The 24,521-nt window shown below is 36.1% G+C and overlaps 2 protein-coding genes across 2 annotated transcripts in view; both read right to left on the bottom strand.

The window, feature by feature from the left end:
• Positions 1-8,484, bottom strand: part of LOC140231979 (uncharacterized) — a 106,763-nt gene extending 98,279 nt beyond the window's left edge. The window contains exons 1-6 of the mRNA XM_072312131.1: positions 8,363-8,484; positions 5,545-5,652; positions 4,186-4,267; positions 1,773-1,824; positions 1,130-1,237; positions 148-196 (exon numbers count right to left, since the gene is read on the bottom strand). Of these exons, the coding sequence (XP_072168232.1) occupies positions 148-196; positions 1,130-1,237; positions 1,773-1,824; positions 4,186-4,267; positions 5,545-5,652; positions 8,363-8,399 (436 nt within the window). The 5' untranslated portion in view covers positions 8,400-8,484. The remainder of the gene's footprint in view (positions 1-147; positions 197-1,129; positions 1,238-1,772; positions 1,825-4,185; positions 4,268-5,544; positions 5,653-8,362) is intronic.
• Positions 8,485-10,967: 2,483 nt separating this feature from the next.
• LOC140231403 (cytochrome b-c1 complex subunit 2, mitochondrial-like) lies at positions 10,968-24,279 on the bottom strand. Its single transcript, XM_072311529.1, has 12 exons — positions 24,194-24,279; positions 22,402-22,470; positions 21,081-21,230; positions 17,159-17,280; positions 16,215-16,339; positions 15,684-15,839; positions 14,870-14,956; positions 14,108-14,313; positions 13,467-13,547; positions 13,006-13,082; positions 12,475-12,628; positions 10,968-11,816 (listed from the first exon to the last, which is right to left on the bottom strand). The coding sequence occupies exons 1-12, from the start codon at positions 24,233-24,235 to the stop codon at positions 11,730-11,732; spliced, it is 1,356 nt and encodes a 451-aa protein (XP_072167630.1). The 5' UTR covers positions 24,236-24,279; the 3' UTR covers positions 10,968-11,729.
• Between the last annotated feature and the right edge of the window lie 242 nt (positions 24,280-24,521).

The following is a 24,521-nucleotide window of genomic DNA, read 5'->3' as shown; positions in this document are numbered from 1 at the left end:
CCTTTTTGATCTCAAAGGGACTTTATACATATAGTTCAAGAAAGGGATAGAAAGTGAGGCGTTTCGCACTAATTTCCCCAGAAATCAATGTCCTAACACCTTCCAAGGTGAATTTTAGCACTATATTTGCAAATTAACATCACTGACCTCCCAACAGCTCATTGCCGATGATGGATTCTGAGGTGTTGTACCAGACCTGAAATGCATGAAAATGAATGAAACAACAGCAGAATTCAAAAGACTTTTCTAGACCCTTTTTATATTCATTTCACTTCACTTACACCTTGGTTAATTGCTTCTCAGCCCAGCCATATGAACACTCATTGATTATTCTGCATTTCTGCATGAGAACATCTGTTCTTGTTACAGATTTTAAGAAGTGCATATATATATATATATATATATATATATATATATATATATATATATATATATATATATATATATATATATATATATATATATATATATATATATATATATATATATATATATATAATGTATATCAAAGAGAAACAACACAGGTATGTTATTCTCCCTTTAAAAAACCTTTTGATGAGCTACTATTACTGCTAAAGATATCCACTGCTATTGCTACCAATTCACTATACATTACATAATATACATCCTGGCAGTCATCCAGAAAATCTGGCTTGTCCTATCAATGAGGGGTTTGCCTGGCTAGGTTTTTGTTTGTTTGTTTGCTTGTTTAATTTTGTTGTGGTTTTTGTTGTTGTTGTTGTTGTTGTTGTTGTTGTTGTTTTTTTTTTTTGATTGTATCAACTATAAAGAGCACTTTTAGATTTTAGGCAATGCTCACCATGGGGATTTGGGCAGTTTCAAAATTGTTTCTGTGTTTCCTCTCTTTTTTAGGTGTTTGCTCCATTTTATGTGTACTTACACTTGTACATCTAGTAGCACAAAAATTTCTGACAAGGATTTCTATGGAAATACCCTGCTCAGAGCTTTGTCAAAGGGTTTGCTTGTTTTGTTTGCTTGGTTTGAATGTATTTGTTAAACATAAGAGAAGCATTTCTGAATCTCATGTGACATTAACAATGGGAAATTGAGGGTGTTGTAAAAGTCCTTTTGTGTCCTTGCAGTCTGTCTGTTTGGGTTTAATACTTACATTGAGCAGCTCTGAATTTCTGGTGATGACTTCAATAGGGGTCCCAAGGAGGTTGTAGTTCAGGGCCAGCCTGATGAAGAGCCTTCCCCGGCCTAAATTTGTCTTCACCTGAGCGATGCAAACACACAGCATGTCATCAAACATCAGATTACCAATACTACCATCTCCTTCCAAAAGCTTTTTTCATTACCCCTAATTGAACTACAAATTGCACTACAGTTGTATGAAAAGCCACTAGTGACAGAGTACAAAATCTCCTCTGTATTATAATTTGTACTTTTTGTTCCAAAATCATGAAGAAAATTCCTAAAAGCTGAGAAATTATTACCATATATTACTTGGATAGTTTGTGCTGCACACATTCAAATCCTTAATATAAACATATCTTTAGCTCCTATTCCCTGTACTCATTTTATTCACTTTCAGGTCCACAGATTAATGGATATATCTTTGAAACTTAGACAACTATTCAAGTCTGGATATGGTGTAAGACAGCACTCACAGAATTGTCCCAATGTTTACATCTGAAAATTCTGTAGACTATTAACATTCCTCACTATCTAAACAACCAACCTGGCCATAACAATATCATGTGGATGGTTCTTGTTTGGATATTGATTGGGGAATGCACCCTATTACTTACCTTTTTGCACTTCCTGATTGCTTCCAGCATCAGTGATAATTTGGGGCTAGGTCTGTGTGGGAAAGAGTGAACACAGCATATCAACTGAAGAGTGCCAGTAATCACTGTGATAGTCGGTCATGTAATAGCTGAGCATTTTCATATAATTATTGTTGCTGGGCTGACAAGACCTTGTATCTCAAATTTTGGTGAAAATGACTTTTTAGGATTAATGGTCAGATAATCAATTAAGTGATGTCCTATCCAAATCCTAGCTGTCTTACTCCAAAAATGAAGCCACCATGGCATGTCAAAGGAAAGGCTATCTCATTTGATATAGTGTTTTGGCTGCCTTGTTTTTTTGCTCTCCTGAACATTTGACATTTTGTAGATACAAGGTCCTGTTGCCCCAGCGATGATATGCATAATTGTAAGGGATGGTGATGATACATCTATCTGTCAGTATTTATTGGTTTTGCATTGATATCAGTTGAGCACCATTTTCTTCTATGCTTCCGACAAAGAAGCAAGCTTCAAGATCAACTTTTGAGCAGTTGTATTGCTTGTATACTGTTTTTAACACAAAATGATCACTCACATACTCCTGTCTATATCATGTTCAGCAGCACTTAGATTATACTTAAAGATTGTTTATCAGCAAGTTTTTATTGTACTTCTGTTTAGAAAACAGTTTAGAAAATCTACATACCTCTGGCTATGTTATAAAAACAACCCATTTTAACACATTTCAATTCTAAATCTTTTACTCACATTACATCTTAACACTTTAACGGGCACAAGTGCCATCCATACAATTTTCTCATTTGTGTATCCAAACATCTATGTGAGCGTGATTTGTTATTTAACACTAACTTTATAATCTATAATGGTTGATACTGTATTGGTCTTGGAGTCATTAACAATAGCCTACAAGTTAAATACAAGTTGACATTTACAGCTGGGCAATATGGACTATTCATTTGGTAGGTTTATGTATCATGCTACAATCAAAATACAACATACAATCATGTTTATACAGGGACTGTACAGTACTGGTTAAGGTGGGGATTCATGTTTTGAACATTCCGAAGTGAGATAATGAGAAACCTCTTATGAAATATGAAAGAGCATGTAATTTTAAGAAGGATTCAATGTTTATTTGATGTAAATTGGTTTTCAAATGGCTGAGATATCCAAAAAAGTGATAACAGTAAAAGGCAACAGGCCACGCCTTTTATTAGGATCTCTTTGTTTCACCTTATTTTTTTATATCTCCGTCATTTCAAAACCGATTTTCATCAAATAAACTTTTGATACCCCTTAGAATTGCATGCTCTTTGACATCTCATAGAGTAATTTCTGAATATCTTGCAAAATGTTAAAAGCTTAATCCTCACCTTGACCAGAACTGTACACACCCTTTAATCCAGTGAAGAACATATATACACATAGACATTGAAAGAGTTTCAACAATGCTTAAAACATTCTAGCTATAACTTAACTAGAAAAATATGCTTCAAATGATATTCTGTGGATTTTTTCCATATTAGGAATAAAACCTCATAATCATTTACCTCACTTCATTCTCTTAAATTTCCAAAATAAGTAATCATCATGCAAGTATATATATATATATATATATATATATATATATATATATAGATATATATATATATATATAGATATATATATATTGAGTAAGTTGTTCATGTGTTGGCGTGATAATATCATTTAAAAAAACAAAACTGAAACAAAGTTCATGCTGTATTCACCAACAGTTTATTTCGGCACACAAATTTTTGAGCGATTCGCTCTTTCTAAAGTGTCGATACTGAGAGAACAATAACAATTAAGCCATAACAATATTGTGCAATATTGTTATGGCTTATAATTGCTAAGCCATTACAATATTGTGCAACATTGTTATGGCTTATAATTGTTAAGCCATAACAATACTGTGCAATATTGTTATGGCTTATAATTGTTCTCTCAGTACCAACACTTGTGAAAGAGCGAATCACTCAAAATTTGAGTGCCGAAATAAACTGTAGGTGAAAACAGCATAAACTTTGTTTCAGTTTTGTTTTTGATAATATACTCATATCTTCTTCTTTTTCTTCTTTTCAAACCTATTACACTTCTGATATTCATACATTCACTGATTTCCTCCTTTAAAGCAAGTGAGAAAGTTGCAACTATTAGTATTCCTTTCCTCAGAAAAGCAATTTATAATTTATCTTCTCCTGTTTGGTTTTGCTTTTCTTTCTGTTTTTTTTTTTTCTTAAAGAAAAGTCGTATCTATTGAGAACTGTCAGATGGAATATTTGTAGGTGGTCTAGCTGCTTAATATGATATTTTTCTCTCATCACTGAAGAGTTGGTTAAAACACTGGGCACACTGCCACATAGTGCAATGTAGGCATCCTTGAACTCACTTGCCCACAGTGAAGTGCTGCTCTATGACATCGATCCAATTCCAGTAGTCCTTTTTAGACAGCCCAAACACATTGCTGGTATCTAGACAGTTATGTATATCAGAAGAAATTTTGAAATTGAGTTTAGTGTATATATAATGCACAAATAGTTAAGATGATTTTGTAAAAGCCAATGCAATATCTGAGGCTGACTGAATACAAACCAAATGACTCTAAGATGTTATCAGAAAAAAAGCAATAATGAGTATTACATGAACAAGACAACTTTGAAAAGAAGAGAAAAAAAACAACAGTACAAAAGCATTGGCTCATCAGAGATAAAGGATACAATTTTGAACCACTAGCTAGCTATTCATTTTCAAGTGCTATTTCACAACCTGTACTCATTTCAGGAATGCATTCATGTGTGTCTATCAGTTTAGAGGATATCTAATCATAATCCGAGTTATATCTTTCAAAACTATTATGAATTGTCTGTCACATAGCAATTTTATATTGCAGTTTGATAACACTTTGGAGTTTCCTCATAAAGTATCAATTTGCAGTATTTATGTTATTCATATTTTGAATACAATTAGCAAAGCTGTTTTAAGTGACAATGTATTCAGGAAAACAGTGTTCAGATATAACTCTTGTGAAGTCTACACAAAGTATAGAACATGATGATACCTGTTACAAAATAGATGGATGGATACAGATTGAGCAAGGATCTACAGAGTGATGCCATAGAAATATGTGAGAAAGCAACAAAAAAAAAAAAAAAATCACTTAATATCCCAGGGCAGTTTATTACAGTTTTCTTTGCTTTCTTCTTAACATTGACATAGCAGAGGATAAATTCATCTTAGGGCTCATGGTTTGCGTGGACCATTGAAGAGCTAGTAAGCCAAATTAGCCTACTGGTATAAATTGTTATAAAATGTTGCCTCTCTATCATTACCTATTTCCTTCACAAGTTAATTGTCCATGATGATCCTTGGGATACAAACCGTGGCCCTACCTCTCCCTTTTGTTTCCTCACCTCTTACTGTAACCACCTCCCCCTCCTTTAATACTTGTTTGGTTCCCTGCCTTTGACACCTTACCTACCCCTTTTCTTTTCTTTTCTTTGTTTTGTGTCCCGTGTCCTTCCAAGATAATATAGGTTGCGTGTAGTCCCTACATTTATTATGTGTCTGCTTATACTCACTTCGCCTATGTTCATCATTTTGCCTCTGACAAAGATTGTGTTACGATCAAAAGCTCAGGCCCCTTTTAACTCCAATTAGTATTTAAGGTCAAAAGTTTGGGTATTGTTGGTCACAATTAATGATAGAAATACACAGCATGGAAAAATGGGTAAAGAAAATGCTCTCTCACTTTTGAGGCCTTTCTTGAAGATATCCTCAATGGTGGTGAAGAGTTGTAGGGTCTCTAGATTGGTGTCATCCACAGGCCGTGTGACTGCTTGCAGCTTGAGCAAGATGCCTGATAAATATATAAATGAAAGTATTATTGGGAAGAGAGATTAACAGGTCTGTACAGATGTTTTCATAAACAAATGAATTCAACACATGAATATGTGCAACAAATAACATCTTACATAAATAAACAAACAAATTATTCAATGAGTGGAGTAAAAACTATAAATAATCCTACACATGCATATTCTTACATTTATAAATAAACATAACATATACAGTTCATAAGGTTACACTTTAAAGTTTGTTTTCTGAAGGTTCATTAATCCAAAAATGAAATAAGGTTCACTATTCTGAAGGTTCATTAATCCGAAAATGAAATAATGTTTGTAATTCCAAAAATGAAGTAAACCTCATTTAGTGACAACATACGGTATTGTTGTAAAAAAAAAAAAAATGGGAGGATGTTATGAAATGAAGACAAGTGCATGCACACATTTATGCACACCCATATACATACGTGCACAATACACGCATAAATTAACACACAGTATACACATACTGTACTTATTGATAAGCTGGAACACAATCATGGTTTGTAATGATTGAAATGATGAAAAAGAAGTATTTTGCCCTTCCTCCTTGGTATGGCAAATTATCCCTCTTTCACATTATCATCAGGATGAACCACACATGAACAAATAAGCTCAATTTTTACAAGAGGTCACTCAAAGTGAAAAAACAAAACATAACAAAACACAGGTAGATAATTCAATTTTCAGATTAACAAACATTTATTTTTTTTTTCAGATTAACTAACCAGAATTTTTGGATTAACAAATCTTATTTCATTTCCGGAATAAAAATCCACAGGATTATGAAGCTCACTTCGTTTTTCTGATTAATGAATCTTTGGCATATCAAACCTTTGAAATAATGACCTTGATTTCATTTTCGGAATAACAAACCTAATTCCTTTTTCAGATTAATGAACCTTTGGAATAATGTCACAAATGTTCTTGTCAATTTGAACCCTTTGTCATATTTGGATTTATGAACCTTCTTTTTGTGTGTTTTGGAATAATGAACCTTAGGAATAACAAACCCTTATTTTATTTTCAGATTGATTAACAGGCCTTTGGAATAATGAGCATCACCCATACATACATATATGGAGAGGAAGGTCTCAAGCCTTGGTGCTTAAGTTTGCCTTCTCCTCCTCTCTGGTGACCAGTGGTAAGTTTATGCACCTAGAACCACCACACTTTTTATTTGACCGAAAGATCGGTTTGTATCTTGTCGTCGGGGATATGTTCAGCGAAGACTACCAAGTACAGTATGTATGTCTGGCTTCATGGAATCCCCTTCAATGTGGAGGAGGGCCCTAAAAGTAAAAAAAAATGACTTTGAAAAACTTCTCTACACAGATGGATTTTTCTGTCTAACTTTTTAAAAGCTTCTAAGTTCTATGACTATCGTGTAATATATGGCTTCCTTCTTGCCGACATTGTATTTTGTGTTGAAATGCCAAATAAATAATCATGATAATTATTATAAATACATATTTCTATAACCAATGAATGCTTGCTAGAGAGAAGAGCAATAATCAATCTGGACCTTTACTGCAAACTGCTAGCTGCTTGTTTGTAATTGTAATCTACACTTTCACTTGTAAGTTGTTGTAGAAGACACTAGACACATCTGACTAATGCAACTATGTAAGTACATTTCCATTCACCGCCATTCATTTTGTCATAGCCAGTGACTGCTTTCAACCTCCATAGACTTTGCATATAGTGTCAGTAAAGACGCACACGCAGAACAAGAGGGGACTGATATCACGATTTAGCCCAAAGAATGTGATTTTCAAGATCTTTTGATCTTGATGTCATTGTACAAATGCCTGGTGTGGCTATCCAGTAAATTTACATTTAGCAGTGTTTAGGCAGCGATGCACGAATAGGCCACATCGGAGGCATAGTTACTTTTTCAAACTTTTTCAAGGTCTTTGAGGTTTTCAATTTCATGAAATTTCAGGACAATCACAAGATGCAGCTTAATTCAATGTTACTGCTATGTTTCGTCTACAAATTCACTGACAAAACATATCCCTTTTATGATAAGCCAGTTCGGGGTTCCACTTTGAGCATGAACAGGAAAGGTCATCTGTTCCAGCAGAGCATGTTGGTTTTTAAATTCACTGAGATTTAAGCATCTGTGACCATGGTGATGAAATGATTATTCAACTTGAATTTCAAGTGATCCTTATAAGTGGTGCTTGCCAGCACATCCACCCAACAGCAAAAGCGGTATCTGACAAGATCAATAGAAATAGATTGTTGATACATACGATGCAAAATAATGAAATGGATGCTTTCCAAAATGCCAATGGAAGGATCGATCATTCTGGTCACCTGGTCTACGCAAGTTCATCTCTGATGAATTCCATAAATTGTTACGTTGGGCAAGCTACAGCGCTACTGAATGCCTTCTGTCGCTTGAAACTAGTGGAGTGCCTAATCAACTGAGAAAGAAGAAAGGTCATTTGTACCCATGTGCCCATGAGCTAACCCCAAACTGGCTTATTCAGCCCAATCATTCATAATTTGCGTTCTACCGGCAATGAGTAAATAAGTTTATTGGAACTAACGCAAGAATGAGCACATGGGACTGTCACGAACTTTGTAAACAACTGAAATCGGCAGCCCACCAGCAGCTTTTTCATGTGTCTTGTTGTATGATATCAAAGTTCTCAAGACAGTTAAAGTGAAACTCACCTTTCAAATCTGTCAGCAATGGATCTTTAACAGACATTATGCCTCGCTTTTATGACATATGTTGGCGTAAAATCACGAGATGAAGACCACGATCATGTATGATGTAGTCCAGTCAACACACGGCCCACACCTGTCACCCGTCGCGTCTAGTGTTAAAAAAACAAGAATAACAACAAACTCACGGGGCCCCTCCCACAGCCTTCAAACAAACGTGTGTGTTGGTATCGTGCTGCGCTGCGCCGTAACCTTACCCGTACCCAGGCATAAGCTAGTACGTGAATGTTATGCTTGTTTTCTTTATGTTTTGTTCTGCATTATTTTTCAAGCTCAGAGAGTGGCAATTAAAGACAGTGTAAACTGAAAAGGAAATGCCAAAGTTATGCATAGACACAAACAAACGAACAAAATAAAAGTGTACTGTCAATATCATGATAGAGTACTTCTGGCCCTATATAGTCTCATTTTATTAAATTGTTATTGTTGTTATTTGTACTTTTCAAATTGAAGTTTCGAACTGAAATCAAAACGAGGAAGTTATTTGGATTTATGTCTCATATGTTTTCCCCAAATATGGTATATAGTACTATTGGTCACAGCCATATGCAACTCAGTTTAGATGTGATAATGTCACCAACAATTCTCTTTGGTTTTGGTTTGTGCACACAATTAATTACCGGGTATATGATCATAGAAACTTGCATTTTCTGTTGATAAGACAGGAACTTCAATCCCCATCCCCCCCCCCCCCTCCACACGAAAGTCATGCTGGGTCCTTGCAACATGACAAAATGTTGATGTGTTCGGATAAATTTATCCTTTTAATTCAATTTTGAAAACAAAATTTATAAAAGATCTGATGTGTCTTGGTGCATGAAACTTTTTGTGAGACCATATGGGATCATCATCTCATCTAATTTGCATATTTGGTACTTCCTTTCATCAATGTTTCATGAAAATGTGCAATCTATCTTTTATCGAAACTCCATGATTTTCCTTTGATAGCCACAATTGCTTGTTTGTTTATTTGTTTTTTTGTTTTTTTTTCAATCTCTACAGGTCAGTTTTTCCTTTTCAATTTTACTTTATCCTCACTACAAAATGTAGGAATGCAATTGTACAGTCGTTTTATCCATGTGTAGATGTGTGTACATTTCCAAAAACTACCGTGTTCATTCATTGATTGATTGATTTGCTTTTCCATCTCCAACAGAATTACATATATGAGAATGTTTACAGAGAATATTAACATAATCAAAGTGCATTCACATACTGTATTTTACCATGTTCATGCACACCTCCCTCTACAACTGTACTTAACCCCTCTGTTCGATGTATCCATCCAACATGACTATGATTGCAGTTGTATGATATACTATATTGGCTACATAATCATATGCAAACCCCAGCTAGACTTGGCAGTTTGACTTTGATTCTTAGTGCTAAATATTTTGATACACCAGGAATTTATTTGTGAATGTAAGTATACAGTGTAAATAGGCCTACTATATGCATAGATGTATACATGCTCACACATACTCTCTCTCACAAACACACCTGTATACAGATATACATTCTTGTACACATTGTTTTACAACTTTACCTGACATTACTGTATGCAGATATGGGTGTGAAGTTTACTTTGTTTCTATGTGTGTGTGTATGTGTGTGTGTGTGTGTGTGTGTGTGTGTGTGTGTGTGTGTGTGCATGCATGCTTGTTTGCAGAAATATCAGTTTATGATCCAGTAAGACTGAATTTCCCTCACACTATGAAGCATTTTAACAGTTGGGGTGAAATTTAACGAGCTGTAATAAAAGTGACAAAAGTACACACAGAAAACTGCTACAAACATGACCTTTGAATGATGGTGTTATGATAAATGATGCATATACCTTATACTTGACTTCTTTATGTGAGTGTGATGGTAACAACTGGGTAGTGTGAGAACCCGCTTTTCTTTTAAATATGCATTATTGTCATTTTAGTCGAGTAACTTGTTGGTGTGAGTAGAATACAGAAGTAAACTACATGTACATTGTACATATCAGGGCAATTACCTCGCTGCAAAATACTGCTAAGAGGTAAGCTTAGAGTAACAATTAGGGTTAGGGTTAGGTTTAGGATTAGGTTCAGGATTAAGATTAGGGCCAGGGGAAGGGTCCGGGGTAATTGCCCAGGGGGTAATTGCTCTAGACCCCTACATGTATGTCAAACTCAATCTAAATGTGATTTGCTCTTGGAAGCACATTTGCCTAACAGAAACAAACATGTAAACAACCACATTCAACATTTGTACACATACTTCTGCAAAAATTACAGTTAATAGTTAGCAAGGAATAGAGTATCAGCTTGTGCCTGACATGATTAGAACTTGCTAAAATGCATGATAAAGGTTGTAATGGAAATAAGATGGATGCATACCATCCTTTGCAAAATACAAGACTCATGTAGAAAACGCAAGTGATTCATCCTCAACAGCCATCAACTCAGCCACTCAAAAAAATGGGACATACACATCTTGCCCTTTGCGAGCTAAATCAGTAGCCACTCAGAACATCAAACACAAATACGATGTGCAAATATAAGGTCAAGACAAGAAAACATCATTCACATTCAGACTCAAGTCTCATTTTATTTTCTCTGCACAAGTCTCCTGCAGTCAAATCAAAATGCAAACTCGTACAACAAACATGAATTTGTGTCTGAGAGCTCAACATACTCTATGCCCTTCAAGACTTTAAATATATGTAATGGCTGTTACACATTCAACAATAAACTATATCCATACTATAATCAGATGAATGTATATTTCAATATCATTCAATACATACATCTGAGGGGTAGAATCATTCAAAGCCAAATGGATGCAAAAAACAACCTTTCCTTTCATAAACTGAAGGGGTGGGGCAAAAATAAAAATTTCCTCATGAAGTTGTTCTTTTTTTTTTTAACCTAAAGACACCTCAACTTTAATTCTATGGTACTGGCAGGTGGTACTGTCTTATCATAGTCCGAATATATCTTTTGATGTAAATAGAATCCTTAGAAATTGTTTTCACAGTTTCCAATTTTATCTGGAAAGCATGTAATGAAGCAGTGTCAAATAGTATTTTTGATACCATATGTGTAACAAAATATGGTATGTTTGAATGGATAGGGTAGGGAATAAAAAAACAACATAACACATGTATACAGCATTTCATATTTGGCTTCTGCAGAATGGGCACTACTTTTACCCGATGCCTCTCACTGAACAGACTTTGTATTATTTTTTTTTTTTTCCTGGGGAAGTGACGAGGAATATGTCACCTTCTCCCGAACATCTCACTCAATAATTCATTCAGTTACATGGACTGAGTGCTGTGTGGTTACAGTAGCTGGTCGAGGTATGGCGTGTTGACCAGGTTTCCAGTCGCTCCCATTGAGGGCTTGCCGTTGAAGATTCGCTTTGCAACCTGCGAAAAGAACAGACACAAGGGAGAGGATGTCACTCCCATTCATAATTCTCACAAAGAATGAATGAAACTTTTTCCCCCAGCCTTTATGGCAGCCTAAGCCAGATGGAAACATTTGTGAAAATCTCAAGGCTTCCCTCCATGCAATCAGTTTCCGATAAAAGGAAAACAAGATTATTCAAAGTCAACTTGAAAAGAAAGAATATACTCAAATAAGTTGGGTACTTAGACATATTTGCGCCTGAAGTATGTAAGGATTGCAAGTAGTTAAAAAAAAAAAATTGGAATCCCCTTCTACAAAAACTTAAATGTTCCTGAATGCTTTACTTTTATACTTATCTACAGGGCACATTTTGTAGATTAAAATTTATGATAGTCAAGCACCTAGGTGAGTTTTACCAATTTGGTAGTCAAATTGATGGATAATTTTTACCCAAAATCATATGGCAAGCTATTTCACTTTGATTTCCATAAAATGGAATTCAATGCTTGATCGAAATACAGTTTGCAAGCACTGAAAGTTCCTTGCCAGGAGCACCTCTGACAAATATTCTGGTCATCGGGATCAACTTGTTCTGTTGGAGTGACAAATGGAATTTGAATAATATGCTAGCAAACCGGTCTATCTGGCCTCCCAACCCGGAAACAAGTGGCTCACCCTCGATGTGTCCTCAGCTGTGATGCTGTCAATGGCTTTGAGGACATCAGCACACCCGGTGTAGGAGCCCGTGTGAAGTGCCTGGATTGCCAGGTCTTCCAGGAGGCCATCTTGGCTCTCAAGTTGCATGCAAACGGCAGCCTTCAGCTGGTTCCTAGGGGGCGGCAATAAAAATACCAGGTTGGTGAAGAGGAGAAACTAGTCTGATTACTGTCAGAGGTGAGGTAGTGAGGAAAATGACTTCCTACATAAAAATGAATGAACATTACTCATCTTGGAGTGATTATATGAAAGGTTTACTCTGCATCCTCCTACATTACATGGTGAAAACAAGACCAAAGTAAGTGGGATCATGGATTAGTGGACAAAATCTTTTTGTAAATCTGACAATGTGGATAGACAGAACAACAGATGAAAAACAAACTGCCTCATGCATTATAAACAGCAGAGGTTGAAAAGCAGGCCATCAAAATGAGAGGCGAAATGTATTAAAAAACCTCCGAGCATTGTCCAAAGTAGAGAGTGGCTTACTTTGCTCTCTGAAGCTCCTTGGCATCAACATTGCTTTTTGTCAAGGCTGCAAACTGGGACATCACAGCCTTCAGCACCTTGGGTTGGAAGAAACAATAGAGACATTCAGAGATAGTGACTACTACTGCAGTAATGAAGTTTCATAATGTAAAAGTCCCTGAATCAAAATATTGGGAGAATATGCTGGCATCATGTATTTTGAGACAAGAACAATAAAGGATCATACTGAAATGTACGAGACATGTTTTAGACATATGATGAATAAATTCATTCATGATTCATCTGCAACCTAAGTATAGCTGTAACCTTTGAGACTGATCAAGACAATTAAAACTTCAGCTAAAATGAGTGGGTGGAATAGTCTTCAGGAGCAAAAATTTAATGGAATAAATTTCACTGCACAAGGACATTCATCAGGATAAATATAGGAGGCACACTACACTGTAAAGCTGGAAACTTACTGCTGCCATATCGCTGGGTTGAGTGATGGCAAAAACTCCAAAGAGACCAGAGTCAGAGTAGGGCAGGTTGAAGCAGTTCACCTGATGTAAAGAGAGGAAGAATAGTAAATCAAACATACAAATGAACAAATATGCAAACAAACAAACAAACATGCTTCTCAAACACATTAAGTAACACATCATTTTATAGAAAGACACTTCAGCCTCAAGAAAAGCAAGGTGCTGGAAAACAAATTAATTCAGAATCACAAAATCAGACATCATCACTGTATTATTGTAATAATGGTAACCATTATTACTGAGTAAGAGGCAAAGAGAAGAAAAAAAAAAATAGAATGAGATAAAGTTGTATTATCATGATAGAAATGTATGTTTTAGAATCACATATTGGATATTTTCATTAGTTTGTGTATAAATGTATTTTTTGGTCAATTCTGTTTGTGATTATGTAACTGTAATTGTTGTGTGTTTTTTTATTGTAAGATGTATTTACATGTTTTTCTGTATTGTTCCTTGGCTTGCCTTGTGTCTTCCTGTTAAATCCAGGAGGTAACCTAGGCATTTCATGTTACATGGTTTATTCATATAATAAAGAATGTTGAACAACAATAATCATTGCAATAATTAAGTTGAGCACTCACTGCGTGTGGGAGGGAGGTGACCTTGGCTGCAGCCTGGGCCGTGCGTGCAGTGGCCAGGTTGCTGCCACGCTTCACGTAGGGGGCGCTGCCCATCATGTGCTGCAGTAGACCGGTCGCCAGCAGGTCTTTGCTATCCAGTGAGGCGCCCTCTATGGCAAGGGCAGCATAGGCCAGCGGGCTATTGCAGTGGTCCCTCAGTTCTCCACCTGGCATTGGAATCATGGAAAGACAACGCACTCAATAAATCCGCTGCTTTCATCTTCTGCTCCCATCACACCCAACTTCCTGTTGATGGTCGAGTTTTCCTTCAACCTATTCAATATTACGTTCTAAAAACCACATAGACTTTGTATACGACCCATCATATTCCAATATGCAATCGGTTAAATCAGACACAGAATGCACATATCACAAAATATAGCTCATCTCCTTCTTATCCAGTAATCCTCTCGACAACTAGTAATTACACCATCCAATATACATGTATGTCTCTCAAAAAAAGAAATGTGCAAGATTTCTTGACAAAAAACAACAAAAAAAACATTGAAAGTAATTTGACAACGCAGACCAATGTGAAACTACAAATATCACAAAGCATAGTCATTCAACTTTGCAAAGGATGGCCAAGTTCATCCGGGACACATACAGCAGTAGTGAATGGACAATCATTCTTGCTACTTCCTTCCTTGCCATGACAACACTGAACAGTCCATTATCTCTTCAGATTATTCCACCAAAGCTCTGAATGAGTAGCTGCCTCACCTACGTATCTGGCCTTGTTGTCAACAGTATCTCCACGTGCGACTGAGAACGTCTCGCCAAAGGCCTTGAGGTCATTGTGGTCCACACCTGTGCACAGAAAAAGGAGGTGAGGAAAATACTGGTATTAAGTGAAAATTTGAAGATTCACAACTCGGACTACAAATCATGCAAAAAATGCTCTGTAAGAGTTTACTGTTGTCACTACCTACAACCACCAACACATTTATGGACAAATTCTATAATTTGCACCTTTAAAATATTGTCTATATCAACGACGTCATGTTTTATCACAAAACCTCTTTATCATTTTATTGGTTATTTCATATGCTGCAACAGAAAATTTGACTCCTATACAAAGGTATGCGTCAGACATTTTGAATCCTTATCTCAAGAAAAGCACAGAAATAGCACACATCCTGAAATATCCAAATTGCTATTAGCAATTCATATTGAGTAAACTAATTATCTTTTCAATAAAAGGAGTGAAAAGAGGAGGAGGAATTTTGTGTCTTGTCAGCTTCCTGGCTTATTTGATGTGCCAACTAAGGAGGCATTCAATTGCATGCAAGCAAGCAACCACAGGAGCAGCAACTGAAGGCAAAGATTAAGTGCCATGCCGTAGGGTACAAGCGATTGGATCTTGTCCGCCAACCAAGAATGGCTCTTACATTTTCAGTGAGTCTCCTCTTTGATTCTTTTTTAAATTCACCATCAACATAGCCACTACTAAGTGTATTACAAGAGGTGTGTGAGAGATAGAGAGCAAGAGAAAAGGGGGGGGGGGGGAAGAAAAGGGGTAACAGCAGCTGCGTACCGATGCCAACAAGAGCCATGTTGTCAGCAGTGAAGCGGCTCTTGACGTAGTCAGTCAGCATGCCCGTGGACAAACAGTTGACCATGTACTCTGGAGCGTAGATGGAGCGGCCGAGTGTGTCACGGTAGGCTGCAGCATGCAATTGCTCCATCACACCTGGGAAAGGTTGAAAGGTTGAAAGGTTACCGTCACTGGGTCATATCTCTTGGAACATTCGAGCAAAGGTCATCAGAAGTGCATGAAAATATATCATTTGGATGCACTGGCAAACACTGAAAAATATATGGTAATGCAATGGATAAAAATGTCATATGTTAATCCAGCATGCAACAGATAAAACTAAAATAAATTTCTTACAAATCCACACTCCAACAATATGACATTCTTTCCATTTCTCCCCAATTTCTGCGCTGAATTTGATCCCCTAAATCACCAAAGTTGATGAGTTATTTCTCCTTAAAGACATTCTTATAATTAACAAAACAGAGTAACCATCAGGACATCCAGTCTTTATCACTTCTACACACTTACCGAGCTGCTGCTGATCATTGAAGCACGCAAGATCAAAGAGCAATCTCCCCTTGTTGTCGGATATCTCCCATGGTCTGAACTCCTGGCCTGTGGACACATTCCTGAGGTAGAACACCCCTGTGTCTCTGCACATAAGATTTGGTGCATTGATATTAGGAGTTTGTTCATCAATATTCCAATTTTTAACTTGAGAAAATACACAAATATACACAACTTTTGCTACTATTTGCTATCAGTCATACATTGTGGTAAATTTGGAAAGTATTAGTATTCACTAAAACAATCCAGACTAAAGCACAGAAGATATCAGTCCATTCATGCTTTCTTTCTTTCTTTCTTTCTTTCTTTTTTTTTTGGGGGGGGGGTGCAGTTATGACCACAAATTAAGTCTTTAAATTCAGAGGGAAACAAACATGAAAGAAAGCCAGATTAATCAGTTTATCTTCTTTAGAGAAACCATTCGCTAAATGAAGAGGGTAGTTTTTTTGTGACTTTCTGCAGATTCAGTTGAATGACAAACACTTCCAACACCACCACTAAAAACATTTGCTAAAGTGATCCCTATTCACCTCCTGCAACCCTACCCTTGGGACAAATACATCTTCTGATATCCCCCACCCCTACAAAACATACACTTTGTGACTGTCTCTTTTGATAGAAATAACACCTGTGGAAGATGTCACATAATACAGTCATTTTCTAATTTGGGGGCACGTACAATCAAAAGGCAAAGATAAATGTGATATTATCTCTTTATTCTCCTCTGCACAAGTTGACAGCTCTCAGAGGATATAACGTTTTAATATGCTACAAGGATCTATTAATCTCTAACAAAACACATAGGTTCATCTTTTCACTACAGCAACTACAAAACAACATATACCGTACTTGGAAAAAGCTGAAAGCAGTGAGAGAGAGAGAGATAGAGAGATGACTAGACTCACAGGTGGTCTCTGAGGCATTGCACACTGTAGGTGATGTGCTCCCTGGTGGTACTCGTCTCCAGTGAGGCACCCACTTCCTCCAGGCCTCGAGTGATGCTGAACGTGGTGGCTCCACTAGTGGTCTGTCATCAACAGGGAGAAGATTAAGAGGGGTGATGAGGCAAATAGTGTTGAGTACAATAGTAGTAATTGAGTACTGTATACAACAAATATTTCGTGAGGTTTTTATTTTCATGGTGCTATACGCGAATGTAAAAACATGTCAAAATATTAACTCTGATCCTGACATGAATGTGATGATGTGCACGTATACACTTTTCCGCTCAGTATTGCACTACACAACTGCAAATTTAGTCACCCATGAAACTGTCTGGAAATTCCAATTTCTTAAAATTTAGACCTGCTAAATATATGGCGCATACAGTAGTACGTATGTTGGATGGATCACGAAGCAAATTGGTATTGTGTGCTTAAATTGGAGTCTGGATAAAGCCTTACCAAAAGTGGAAGACAATCATCCCAAGAATTTGGGGGCATTCTTTCAGATTCACTGATCAGTTGGCTGATTAGGAATACCTGCACTTTTTTCTGAGAATCACTGACAAACTACAGATGGGCATGTCCATGAAAAAAGTTACCTCAAGGTGAAAAAATAAATTTCACAGACATTAACTGAATTTATGTTCAAAGTATTCAGAAAAGCCTATATTTAGATAAATACAAAGAAAATTTGGGGAAATCTGGAGAAATTGATTTTCTCACCATGTCAAACTAAATTTAGCTTCATTTTGAATGTAGTGCTCAAAAGCACTGTTTTGCACACATTTTATTAATGAGACAAAAATTATAATGCTTAAGTCCATCTTGGCTGCATTCTATTTTTTTCTATTGTCCATGGAATGCACTAAATGAAACAAAAAGAATTTTTCAAAAATATAAGATATTAAGAAAATCACAGCGTATTGAAATTTGGTGATTTCTACCTTTTTGAAAGTGTAATGTCCGCGACGTTTTAGGTATAAAAGTTTTTATACAGAGATTAAAATTGATCTATGTTAGTTAAAATTTGGTTTGCAAAGCTAGAATATGGTGATACACAAGATTACAAATTAAATTTTGAAACACACAAATACTTTTCCAGTAAAATGCGTCACGGACATTACAATGTTATAAATCCCATAGACGTCACGGACATTACTAAGTATCAAAAATTCAGAAATACTTATTGAAAAATGCTGAAGTTTTGTAATTAAACAATGTTTTTCTGATTATTAATCAATCTGTTACACAAGACTATCAATTGAATTTTGAAACACATGAATACTTTTCCAGTAAAATGCGTCACGGACATTACAATGTTATAAATCCCATAGACGTCACGGACATTACGAAGTATGAAAAATTTAGAAATACCTGTAAATAATGATGAAGTTTTCTAATATTGCCTGTAATCTTTCTTTGTTAGTGTGAATGTGTGTGTGGGTGTGTGTGCGTGTGTGTGTGTGTGTGGGGGCATGTATATGGGGGGGGGGGGTAATACCTTGTTCATCAAATCTTTACCCTTGCCTTTAATCTGTTTCTACTTTCATTATCTCACCAACCTCACAACGTTATTGAAAGGTGATTGCAAAGACAAAAATGTTAAACACTGAGCCAGCTGTCCCCAGCTGGTCAAGGATAACCTGGAAATAAATAAGTCTACAGCAATGAAGAGTCTTTCATCGAGAAGACACAGATTATTGAGTGTCTGTCTTCTCCAACAATGGACAATTGAAATAGATGTTCCTTTCAACAAAACTTTGAAGCTGAATAAATAAACTTTTTTTTTTACAAAATAGCAGTAGCAGTAGCTCACAATCTACCCTGTAGAAGAATTGTATCTAGGCAATTTTTGCTTTGGTTATGTGTTCTCTTAACTGTACTTAATTTTGTGGTATAATGAACCACTTAGATTAGTCTGTATTGTACCATGATTGTACATTCATGTTTATTATTGCCACTTATGAAAGAAAATCATGTATCAAAGAAATGATATATGTTGTAAAGCTAGCTCATACAAAAAAGATGTCAGCAGAAAGAACTGAACAAAAAGTTAATCACTTATTATGTTCAAGGTTCATCAAAGGTGTAATATCTGTAACATTCATAGGCTTGTTCCTATAAAAAAGTTGTACATGTATCATCAATATCATTCGAATATCAGAGATAAATATCAATATTACTGATTATGCATTCTTCATGTTATGATTTACTGATTATGCATTCTTCATGTTATGATTTACTTATGAAGATTGTTTCATTTGTCAGTATTGAGTCATTGTTTGATATCATTTCATTTTTGTATCATTACAATTGTACATTGCATCATTCATATAACATGTTTATTTTTACCTTGGAAAGTGAAAAGAGAAGAAATAAATATTTCAGAGAAATTGTTTAAAGTTGACATGATTCATTTCATGGCATTGTATGTTTTAAAAAAATGAGAAAAAATGAAAACAAAAGAAAAAGAAAGTAAGGAACTGACTGATATTTCATATATTTTCAAAGTGCATAAGATTGTAATGTCCGTGACGTTTTAAGACTTTTCTCTTTGAGTTTTCTTTTCAATTTAAGTTTTACGGATTACTTCAATGACAGTGTTTATGTATTCTTAGATGATTGTAGAAGACATACCATGTAGAATTGTTTTTATTGTGAAAGTACTTTCATTTTACCATATCTATATACTTTTATTAAATAATATTGAGTTGTTTATTGTTGCCATGGAAACTGAAAAACACTGTTTATTTCACAGAATGGACATAACAGTATCTTTATGTACCCTACAGTCCTTTTGCTTCAGAAAAAGTAGAAAAAATACTTTTTCACTGAACTTAATTTCAGTTTTTAATAAGTGGACAAAAGTGTAACGTCCGTGACGCTCAAAATGTAATGTCCGTGACGCCAGATTTCTTTCCATCATTGTCATTTGAAACACTCTTTAATCTAAATTTGTTTAAAATATGTTACAGCAATATCAAAACATTCATTGTAAAGGAAAAATGTCTTATTAAGATGATTAAACTCACAGAGTTTGTAAACTATTTGTTGGCATGTAAAGAGTTGTGTCCAAAAAATGTAATGTCCGTGACGCACAACATTTTCTGTCATAATTAAACAACTATTGTATATTTTTTTCTTATATTGACAGTGTTGTTTTATCTAGATGAGTGGTGTGTGATCACCAAGTATTAGCTTCAAATAAATGTTTTCTCTTTTAAAACTAACCTCATAAAGATTCAAAAAATGTCTGAAATGTAATGTCCGTGACGCTGGACTTGCCCAGCTACCACATACAAACGCTGGACTACAAACTACAAACCTGACATGAGGAAAATTCATAACACCTTACGTGATGTGAAGTGTGCCATGCAAACAAGTTATCAGTAGCATGTCTTTTCCCTCATTATTCCCCATACTAAGGCAAGGGGTGCCATTGAAGTACACAGTTTAACTGATATTACTAAAAACTGCCCTAGTTTTTACCTTAAACTTTTTGAAGATGCATGCATGGATTGCCTCAAATTGCTAACCTTTGAGTCATATCAACATTCATCCGATTTCCAGTATAAGAAATTGAGGTGTATTGCTGCCTTTAAATTCTGTTTCTCCAAACTGATATGAGTGCTACTCACTAATCTAGAGTTGCTCTGATTGATATGGAATTCATTAAATGGGAGCTATCTGGGCACATGGAAGAATCATCTCAGAAATTTCTCATTAGAATAGTAATCATATGTAATACTGACCATTAGCACTCCTTGATATCAAACAGTAACACTTACAAAAAAAAAAGAAGAGTTCTTTATGAGGACATGATGTGCACCTTATAGCACAGGCAAACTGAAGTCATCATATCTTTAAATGACATCACTCTTACCAAATGGCTGAATGCTCGAAGACAATGTGACACACCAAGATTTTCTGCATTCTCGTAGCGGGAGCCAGCTTTCACGATGACAGCTAGTCTGGACACGGGGGAGTTATTTTCCAGAGAGGCTACCGTCAGCCCACTCGGTAACTTTGTCACCTGCAGTCAAGAGGCAGAAAGGTATGTAAGTGTCACATGGGTCTGGGGGAAATGGCATCAAAAAGACTTAATGACTATCATCTTTTGTAACGTGTCCAACACTTATACAGAGTTCCTTGAACTCTACTCTGTAGTAAAAAAGCAGGAAGGATGCTAGTAGGTGAGTTGACTTGTCCATTCACAATGACCCGAGTACCTGAGTACTACTGGGTACTTGTGCTGCCAGTGTGCTGTGTCCAGGCCCACGGCAGTTAACTACATACAGAAGCTGGTATGTAGATCATTCTTGCATAGTACGATAGTGTATCTTCTAATGCAGTGCTTGGATGACATGGTGATCGGTGCCAAAATCAGATGTGCGCAGGGATGAGAATCTATCTTCTTTTTTTACTTGGCCTTAATGTAATCATACACATTTGACAGTAGATAAACTAGAGTCTCAGGCCTATTAGATAGGGATGTGCCCAAATAATAAATAACGATTACCAAGATTACAAGCAAAGAGAGGTTACACAACAATAACGGTACAGTATAACTTTGTATTACAAAGACTACAAGAACAGACAAATTCACACATGAATTGGGAACAGTGATTTAAAAAATGTTCAAGATATTACATTTGATGCATATGTGTAGGTCAGTTGTATCACAAAACATCCTACCATGTAAAAATTTTGCAATGAAATCTGAAGTATTAAGGAGATATCACTATTTTTCTCAATAAACCATAACTGTGGAAGTTTACATGTAAGTCTAGAAACATTTAACAAATGTATTGTTAACATTATATATATTCAACAATACTTAAACTTAATTATACTGATATTTTATATTAGTTGTTTCTGTCCCTTACTCACATTTTAGAACTATTTTGAAGCACTAAAGCTAGGTTTTTTGTTTCACCTGCAATTGGTAAATTATGCCTTTAAGAATGAAACTCTTGCAAATTATTTGTAGACCCTATAGAGATTTCACATACGGAAACTGTTTTATCAGAATCAACATGCCGCATCATATAAATAATTTTTCTACGACATTAAACACACCTACGTGCACAAAAGCAGTAATTACAATGTAAAGTTTCTACCATTCCTTAAAAAAAAAAAAAAAAAGACACGATTTTGATACATAAAAAAAGAAACATATCAATAACATTGCTTTCATACTGTACCTGGACATCTTGCCTCTCAACTTCTCCCTGCCTTGCCTGAGCAGCAGCTTGTGCTGAAAACCAGCGTCTCTGTGCATAGGACAAATTGTGGAAGATGAACAATATTTCTAATGTTACAAGTATTCCATAATGGTCTCCTGTTTGTGATTACACTTTGTTACTTAAAATATTACAGTCGTGTCTCTCATGCAAGAATGTCTCAGAATCCGCTCAATTGACAATGGCAGCATCAAACTTTCTTGACATGTCTTCTCACTGCTGAAGTGAGCTCATGTTTTTTATTTTTACCATGTCTATGACCAATACACAGATGACAGCCAATCAATGACCAATGTACACTACACAATGACACCAATATAAATGTTCAATTTAATTAGCTACATGAACTACCATAATTACAATGTCATGACGATCTGACAGAAATTGATAAAGCAAAAGCAAAAACAAAAATGCTTTGTACAATGTATCCCTACATGATATTTTTAGACAGCAAACTTCAGTTTCAGATTGTGCAGACAGGGCAGATATTGTAGATCTACAATACTTGTGTACGCCACAATCACTTGCAAAGAGTGATTACCCGATGACTGATCTGGTTCAAATTTACGTGAGTGACAGCCTGGGCTAGACATCTTAAAATATAAATCATGTAGCCACATGGTAAGGGTACCACATATCGGCAGCTCTGCTCTGGCATGGTACCGGTACCGTAACTTCGGCACCCTGCGTATCATGGCTGTTAGTGTTTAATAGCGTAATGAAAAGGTACGCATGGGATTAAGCGCCATAAGCTATGAAAATTATAAAAACGAAGAGACAAAAAACAAACTCATAAACACACGAACAAGCTAAACTAAGCACGGTTCAGTAACGTTACAGTACATCCAATTTTAGTAAATTACAAACATGACGCATGACTGTGATTAGTGTGAAATTTGCCGTGTATGAATACCAATTGAATGAGTGACGAGGATGAGGGGGTGCTGATCTTGAGGTACTCTAAGCTGCGCAAAGAAAATGCATTGCACACACTAAAATGGTGTTATTTCACTACGGAGATTCAGAATCAACAGGACGCTGCGCACTTGGACGATGACGAGATTCCAAACTGCAGTATTTACGGCATATTTGAGGCAAAAGTTAGGCGAATTTGTGTTATACTTAATAGGAATAAACAAGCTGCAGATTCTTAAAGTGGCATGGCGATAGGTGGTAGAATAATATCAAAATGTTTACTGATTAATCCTGTATACATATTTTCCAGATTGGTTTGAAAACCAAGCTGGAAAAAATAATAATAACCATTTTTAATTATGCAGGGGGGAACTAGGACCTTAACGTTAGGTCGAAGTTGCGTTCGACCAAAATGGTCGAAAACCGTCACAATAGCGTACATGTATGTATCAATGGTGTCTGTCTAAGAAGCGAACAACTGACCCAACAAATGTCATTATTATAAATGAGAAGTTTTTCGCCTTAGTTGTGCCCTTTTAACGTTAGACATACTTGTCGGTCAACCAACCGCCGCCTGCCCTAGCTAGGGCTAGGCTAGGCAGGCGGCGCGGCGGTAGGTGTACAGAACAGACTACGTGCGTGCGGCTGCCCAACAGCCAGCAGCATTAACTCGTGCACACCATCCGTGCTTACCGCTTACGCAAGCCGGCGACAACCGGCATTTTAGAATAACAACGTTTTCAGTTCTATCTCTCAATACATTTCAAGTAATTACGAAAAACGAATGGTACATGTTTGAATAGTGTGATAGAAATGTACTACGAATAAAACAGCTTACCGAAAAGTGGAAAACTGTCGGTCTAAAAGTTGCCACTGACATTTCTGAGACGTTCTCTGAGCGAGCATCAAATATGGCTGAACGGAATATCGCCCTCTGTTGTTGCCAAATAAAAATCCGCAGCTAGCTAGGCCAGCTAGGTGCAGCTGAGCATGATCGATCTGAGATAGAGTTCGATAGAGCGCAGATTCATTTTTTTTTTTTTTTAAAGAATATTTCATTCTTCATCAATGGGAAGCACGATGTACAAACAAATTCATACAAAACTCTCTGCACCAATTTCATAATCATTTTCATCAATGGAAACAAAATTTATACCGAAACTTGT

Source organism: Diadema setosum, chromosome 8, assembly GCF_964275005.1.
Source record: "Diadema setosum chromosome 8, eeDiaSeto1, whole genome shotgun sequence".
NCBI lineage: Eukaryota > Metazoa > Echinodermata > Echinoidea > Diadematoida > Diadematidae > Diadema > Diadema setosum.
Note: the sequence above shows the minus strand (reverse complement) of the source record. Positions and strands in the feature narration are given on the sequence as shown.

Bases quoted from the DNA above. Each gene is read 5' to 3' on its own strand.
- LOC140231403 (XM_072311529.1), bottom strand. From the start codon at position 24,235: ATGTCAGTGGCAACTTTTAGACCGACAGTTTTCCACTTTTCG. The intron at 17,281-21,080 runs GTAAGAGTGATG...TGTTGATGACAG, and splicing joins TTCGAGCATTCAGCCATTTG to ACCACTAGTGGAGCCACCAC. The intron at 11,817-12,474 runs GTGAGCCACTTG...TTCTTTTCGCAG, and splicing joins CAGCTGAGGACACATCGAGG to GTTGCAAAGCGAATCTTCAA.